We start from the raw sequence: 8,154 nt of genomic DNA, 5'->3' as shown, positions 1-8,154 counted from the left end.
AGTTAATTGTTTGGTAACGGACAATTAATATTCAAGTGTTTCAATCCTGAAATCAAGCAGGAATTTGATGAATACGTGGTACTGTCAAGTGAATATTGTTCCTTGACCTTGTTATAAATTTGTCTTGTTTCCTTTTTTACAGACAAGGATTATCTACTCATCGTAATACAGAGTCTGTAGTAAGTTGAGACTTCAACACTCAATCTGTCATGTTATGGGCACGTGTAAAAAGTGATTCGTGATACTTGTCAATAAAATATGTCATCTAGTGATGCATTACCAATATAACAAAGATCATATGTTACAGATTTATCGTGACTATGAAATGCGCTTTTCGACAAACTAAAAGCCAATTTTCCATGTTTCTTATTTCGATCACAAAGTTTAGTCCATTAGAAAGATCTACATGAACCAGTAATGTAATAAGCAAATTTTGAGATACAATATTGCTTGTTGGTCGCTAATTTTGGATAAAACGTGTTCATTCTATCCTTTTCTTTGTTATTGTACAACTCTGTCTATTCATGTATTAATGTGGTTTTAGTTGTCACAAATAAAAGTTTGTATTCGAAAACGGTTTTGTAGATTTGATTGACTGTATTTTTATAAATTCAGAGTTTGTAGTGTCATATCCTTTCCTACAAATAACGAAGCCACTTTTAAAAGTATTTTTGACTCCTTTCCACGAAAATTTAGACTGAAAAAATAAACGCTAAATTACTGTTGTATATATTAAAGCAAAGATTTGAATTAGTAAGAGCGAACAACAAGGTAAAGTTCTCAGACAACATCAGGTTCACGATTGGCAAGGGGAATGACGTCATCATGTAAGAACTATACATACCACTGTGTTTAATTTGTCCTACGCAAGGACGGGTAAACAATCTATAATTTTAGTAGCCGAACCTGTAAAAACCAACAGACAAGTCATTTACTATAAATATGGCAATACTTGATTAAATACCTTAAACATACAATACGTGTATCCTCATAAAGAGGTAATATAATGATATAATAGGAATGTTTGTTCTATCATTGAGTGGGATTACGATACCCCCAATGATTACAGTCTGTAACTCATTCATCACTATATTTCTACGTGTTTAACCAGAATTTAGTACTGACTTCAGTCCATTAAACTAGTATAGTAATGATGTAATCATAGACACAACGTTGGTGGAGGGTCTATGATGTAACCATAGTCACAACGATAGTGGATGGTCTATGATGTAACCATAGAGACAACGTTGGTGGAGGGTCTATGAGGTAACCATAGACACAAGGTTGGTGGAGGGTCTATGATGTAACCATAGACACAACGTTGGTGGAGGGTCTATGATCTAACCATAGACACAAGGTTGGTGGAGGGTCTATCATGTTACCATAGACACAACGTTGATGGAGGGTCTATCATGTTATCATAGACACAACGTTGGTCGAGGGTCTATCATGTTACCATAGACACAACGTTGGTGGAGGGTCTATGATCTAACCATAGACACAACGTTGGTGGAGGGTCTACGATCTAACCATAGACACAACGTTGATGGAGGGTCTATCATGTTACCATAGACACAACGTTGATGGAGGGTCTACGATGTAACCATAGACACAACGTTGGTGAAGGGTCTATGGTGTAACCATAGACACAAGGTTGGTGTAGGGTCTATGATGTAACCATAGACACAACGTTGGTGGAGGGTCTATGATCTAACCATAGACACAATATCGGTGGAGGGTCTATGATCTAAAATAACCATAGACACAACATTGGTGGAGGGTCTATCATGTTACCATAGACACAACGTTGGTGGAGGGTTTATGATGTAACCAGAGACACAACGTTGGTGGAGGGTCTATCATGTTACCATAGACACAACGTTGGTGGAGGGGCTATGATCTAACCAGAGACACAAGGTTGGTGGAGGGTTTATCATGTTACCATAGACACAACGTTGGTGGAGGGTCTATGATCTAAAATAACCATAGACACAACGTTGGTGGAGGGTCTATCATGTTACCATAGACACATCGTTGGTGGAGGGTCTATCATGTTACCATAGACACAACGTTGGTGTAGGGTCTATGATCTAACCAGAGACACAAGGTTGGTGTAGGGTCTATGATGTAACCATAGACACAACGTTGGTGGAGGGTTTATGATGTAACCATAGACACAACGTTGGTGGAGGGTCTATGATGTAACCATAGACACAACGTTGGTGGAGGGTCTATGATGTAACCATAAACACAACGTTGGTGGAGAGTCTATGATGTAACAATAGACACAACGTTGATGGAGGGTCTATGATGTAACCATAGACACAGCGTTGGTGGAGAGTCTATGATCTAACCATAGACACAACGTTGGTAGAGGGTCTATGATGTAACCATAGACACAGCGTTGGTGGAGGGGCTATGATCTAACCAGAGACACAAGGTTGGTGGAGGGTCTATGATGTAACCATAGACACAACGTTGGTGGGTGGTCTATGATGTAACCATAAACACAACGTTGGTGGAGGGTCTATGATCTAACCAGAGACACAAGGTTGGTGTAGGGTCTATGATCTAACCATAGACACAACGTTGGTGGAGGGTCTATGATGTTACCATAGACACAACGTTGGTGGAGAGTCTATGATCTAACCATAGACACAACGTTGGTGGAGGGTCTATGATGTAACCATAGACACAACGTTGGTGGAGGGTCTATGATGTAACCAGAGACACAACGTTGGTGTAGGGTCTGTGATGTAACCATAGACACAACGTTGGTGGAGGGTCTATGATCTAACCTACTAGGCTTAATATTTGTATATACATTTTGGATGGCACATTTACAAGCGAAAGCCTGCCCGCCATCATATTATCTACAATTTAATGGCTTTAGTTGAAAAAAATCAATTGACCTTAAAATAGTTATATAATACAACTCTGGCAGGACATCTTGACCTTTGACCTAAATCTGTGTCAGTTGAGCATCAGATGAGTGGATAAAATGTATTTTGAAAGAACACACTATGAATTCTGTACTGTGTCGAGGATTAGTGGCTGACAGCTGACATAACGTTCACACAAAGACTGAGCAGACGACTTTTATGTGCCCTGAACGATTTGGTGGACCTGTTAGAAGACTTGTCTGATCTCCCCCGGATCTCCCACGGTTAAAATCGTCGATGTTTTGATGTGTAAATGTGAGTTCATTGTTTTTACTTGTGTTATATTTTGGTATGTGGTCAATGCCACGTTACAAATATGTATTAACATTCCAGCTATCTGTGTCAACAACTCAAGTCAACTGTACTAATATTACGCACAGGGTTATATGCTTATATAAATTACATTTGAAATGTAGACAGGAATATTATACTTTCATGTCACAAGTTTTTTCTTGATTTTCTCGTCACAATACTGAGACCCACAATACTATTAATCAAACGAACAATCATGTATATGTATGACAGTTTTGAAAACTCAAGTATTGGTTGATATTTGGCCACTCAGTGTCACATTTCGAATTATTATTTGGGAGTGAAGGTGGCAAATCAAAATGTCATCATTTACGTAAATAGCCAAGCTACGTTTAACTCCGATATAATATTATTATGGCCAGACTAGCCAAAGATACGCGAAAAAAGTAACATTTTATGAAATAATACTGAATTAAACCTGATGTATCTGGTACTGTAAATGAATGTGAAGCTTGTGTAAATATCCAACGGCATTGTCAGCAACAACAAACATGGCTGACTTTCCTATAACATGACTTCAGAACATAGGGTAGGTAGGTCGGAATTTTATTTTGTTTGACAGAATTTATTTCCGACAATTTGCTTCCGATGACAAGATACTCGTTGGTCACAATATTTCTCAGATAGTATGATGAAGTGGAAATGTAGTAAACGAATCACATATGAAGAAGACGAACACATTTTGCAGACTGCCCTAATATGTAAATTAAGTTTATAATCTCAGAAGATGGTTTCTCTGAAATGAGATTTTAAAAAATTACCAAAGATTGACAGAATAAGTTACATGGAAGTCAAAGTAAATTCTCAATATTTTACCCTTTGGAATGTAATAAAACACACATTTACATTTACATGTCTACAGACGTCAATTCACGCCATTTTACCTTTTGGAACGTAATAAACTGTTTTGTGTCAACGTTGTTTATGAAAAGGTTATTAAGCTCCGGTCCCCGAGATTTGTTTAACTTTGGACATAAATCAATACTGAATGAAATGTTTCTTCCATTCATTTAAAGATCACGACAAATTGGTTTTTTAGTATATTGTAGTTACTGTACAAATTTGTAAATCTGTACACAGCTGTTCTGACAAACAAAAAAAGTTGGTTTATAGTAATCCGCGTTCACTATGAATAAATCATGAATGTGGCGCCATCTTGTTTATTGAAATACGGAATTGCGACGAGCCGCAACACCTCCTTCAGGTACTCCAACATAAATAGCCCATGTGAGATTTGAGGCCCGGCACTTTAAATCCAATCGTTCATACTGTCCCGACTTCTGTTATCCTACATTAAAGATTAAAGGACTCTCAAATACTGACAGGGACTGTTCCCTGTAAAACACACATGTATACAATGAACCGGAACACAACTTTTACGCTTTCATTTTATTGTTTTCTGTACCACAGATAACTAACACACATACTTGTCTGTGGCTGTACACAGATAACTAACACACATACTTGTCTGTTGCTGTACACAAGATGACACACGATTATTTTTAGCTGTACAATAAACAGGGTAAATGTTAGTCGGAACAGTCATCTATCGTTACATAAAAAATGAGTAAATGGTTCAAAAGCTCACTGGTTGTCTATTTTGTGTAAGACTTCTAAACCCGCCATATGGAATTTATACAATCATTACGCCAGGTCATCAGTTGAAAGTTCAGAGTAGCACACAATAATACGGTTGGAATATTCAGTCAGTAATCATCTAAGTAGTATTCACATTTTATGCAAAATTAATATATATTTGTGTGTGTGTGTGTGTGTGTGTGTGTGTGTGTGTGTGTGTGTGTGTGTGTGTGCATGTGTGTGCATGTGTGTATGTATGTATGTATGTATGTATGTATGTATGTAATACTATGTGTGTGTATATATATATATATATATATATATATATATATATATATATATATATATATATATATATATATATATATATATATATATATCGGTGAGTATCAATCTGCTAAGACAGTGCTCTATACCGCAGTGGCAGAGCGTTGTCTGATGATCGCGCAATGCGTGAAACTCCGAGTTCCAGTATTACCAAAGAAAGAGTTGCAGTACTACCAAAACTATATATATATATATATATATATATATATATATATATATATATATATATATATATATATATATATATATATATATATATATATATATATATATATATATATATATATATATATATATAGTTTTGGTAGTACTGGAACTCTTTCTTGGGTGAAGAAAGAGTTCAAAAGAAAGAGTTCCAGTACTTTCACCCAAGAAAGAGTTCCAGTACTACCAAAACTATTACGCTCTGCCACTGCGGTATAGAGCACTGTCTTAGCAGATTGATACTCACCGAGTTATATATATATATATATATATATATATATATATATATATATATATATATATATATATATATATATATATATATATATATATATAGTTTTGCGCTCTGCCACTGCGACAACATGACAACACAATATCACCAAGTGCGTTCCATACTAGTCAGTACCACTATACACAATAACTACCTGTACACTCCAGTACGGTACTACAATTTTGTTTTTTCTTCAAAATAGGCTTGAACCTAGCAATGATTTTTGTTATTAATACCCTCCATGTATTTTGACATTGGATTGGACATGTGATTCAGGGAAAACTGGGTTTTTAGGGTATGATTCCCGGTCTTAGTAACAAATTTTTATTTAAATATTTCACTCCCGTCTCTATCCTGTGACCTGATAGTTAGCAATGAAATATTGTAAACATAATCCAAGTAAATCGAGGTCAACCCATATGTCAAACCCAAACTCAGCTCAGCTCAGCTCAGCTCAGCTCACAAGTCGTAACTCGGAGTTTCGATCGCTCTTTTCAGATCTTCAATTCGTCTGAAGATCACAAAAGCGTGAAACTCCGAGTTGCGACTTGTGACCTCAAATTTCCTTGGATGGAATATATTTACATATGCCAAATCTTTGATGGAGATAACTTAAAATCTAGCGGTCACATATGGACGACGAATGGGGTATTCAGTTTGGATATGTCTTTCATAAAACGACTTTAGCATGCTTTCCTACTTTGAAAAAAATAACAATCATGTGAAACAGCATCAACCATGAAGTCCATGTTTTAAACTCAATGAAATTGTAAAAACATCACCATAGTATGTAGAACCTGTAATTGTACGTACAATTACAGGCATTTACACCTTTTAAAAAGTTGCAATTCATTGGGTTACAAACAAAGCCTTAATGGTGTTGTTACACATGAATTCTTTCAAGTAGAGAAACTTAGTAAAGTTGTTTTAGAAATTAAAAATCCAAAATAAATACCCTTTTGTCATCCACATGACAACTGTTACACTTTAATATGATGTTACCATCTTTCGTGGCGACTTTTACCTGCTTGTAGCGAAACATTAAAATATGAATTCTGTCATTTTGATCTCGCTTTTTTGAAATGTTTAACATAAATATTCTGTTATTTCAGATCTTCCGATAATTGCAACAATGGTGCGGATTCAAGGACATTACTTTTCTACCAAGCTCATTCTCACAGTTGTCATGGTAACGATATTGCTTACTTACATTCTAAACAGCCTCGATATACAACTTTCTTTGATGCAATACCGTTCAACTGGTGACATTGGATCCGCAAACACTTACAGGGTTGAATCCAAAACCGAACGTGATTCCCACCTACGTCAAACATTGTTGGATGCTTCGAAAGGACTGCCACTGGACCTAGCGACTACTGGTAATATGTCTAGATTGGTATTTAACCGTGTTGGTAAGTGTGGAAGTAGAAGTTTGGTTCACACGATCGATCTTCTATCTAAACGACTGAAATTTCCACACATTAAGAGTAAAGTATTTGATAAGAAACGTCTGAAGGATCACGAGAAGGCCGAATTTGCTTTCGAGGTCGATTCCTATGATCCGCCGTTTATATATAACAGACATTTAAATTTCATTGATTTTGGTCAATTTGGTGCAGAGGAACCCCACTGGATTAATTTGATCCGTGACCCGTTAAATCGTACTATATCATTTTACTACTACACACGATTTGGTGACGGAATTTCCTCCCGTCCGGTTGATAATGTTCAAAATCCAGATCAGACGTTTGACGATTGTGTTTTGTTGGATAAGACAGAGTGCAACGCCACCACCATCTTTGCTATCATTCCCTATTTTTGTGGACAAGATCCGAGATGTGATGTACCGACGAGATGGGCCTTGGAAACTGCTAAAGAGAATGTTATCAATCATTACATCGTCATCGGCGTGCTCGAAGATTTCAATTCTACCCTTTCGGTCCTTGAGGGCGTGCTTCCACAGTTCTTCAAGGGAGCGACAGACGCATACCGTGAAACCAGAGAGAAAGGATTAGTAGAGTCGTATAAGTCGATACAGAGGAAAGAACCCTCAGACGAAGTGAAAAGGATCATGAGAGAACGATTAAGCTTGGAATATGAATTTTACTTTTTCATTCGACGAAGATTTGAACTAATTAAACAACAATTGATTAATGAAGGCGTTATAAGTAATCCATAGCACACAAAGAGACACACACATACATATACACATACACACACACATACATACATACATACATACATACATACATACATACATACATACATACATACATACATACACATACACATACATACATACATACATACATACATACATACATACATACATGCGCGCACACACACGCACACACACACACACACACACACACACACACACACACACACTGAGGTCCTATACTACTGTAGTTATGTGGTATGTTGGGTGAAAGGCCAAATAGTAGCCTAATACATCAGTTAGATATACGGCGCTTCGATTGCACATGAACCAAATAACATTCAAAACACAAATGTATACAT

The 8,154-nt window shown here is 36.6% G+C and overlaps 2 protein-coding genes across 2 annotated transcripts in view; both read left to right on the top strand.

Annotated features, from left to right (window-relative positions):
- The window catches only part of LOC144448398 (dynein light chain roadblock-type 2-like), a 5,729-nt gene extending 5,305 nt beyond the window's left edge, over window positions 1-424 (top strand). Inside the window, exon 4 of the mRNA XM_078138626.1 lies at window positions 143-424. Coding sequence (XP_077994752.1) covers window positions 143-180 — 38 coding nt within the window. The 3' untranslated portion in view covers window positions 181-424. The remainder of the gene's footprint in view (window positions 1-142) is intronic.
- A 2,685-nt stretch (window positions 425-3,109) lies between these two features.
- On the top strand, window positions 3,110-7,813 carry LOC144448223 (uronyl 2-sulfotransferase-like). The gene is made up of 2 exons (XM_078138377.1): window positions 3,110-3,197; window positions 6,747-7,813. Exons 1-2 carry the CDS (start codon window positions 3,188-3,190, stop codon window positions 7,811-7,813), a joined length of 1,077 nt encoding a protein of 358 aa, XP_077994503.1. The 5' UTR covers window positions 3,110-3,187.
- The last annotated feature ends 341 nt before the right edge of the window (window positions 7,814-8,154 follow it).

The sequence above is a fragment of the Glandiceps talaboti genome, chromosome 17 (genome assembly GCF_964340395.1).
Source record: "Glandiceps talaboti chromosome 17, keGlaTala1.1, whole genome shotgun sequence".
NCBI lineage: Eukaryota > Metazoa > Hemichordata > Enteropneusta > Spengelidae > Glandiceps > Glandiceps talaboti.
This window is presented reverse-complemented; position numbering and strand designations above follow the sequence as displayed.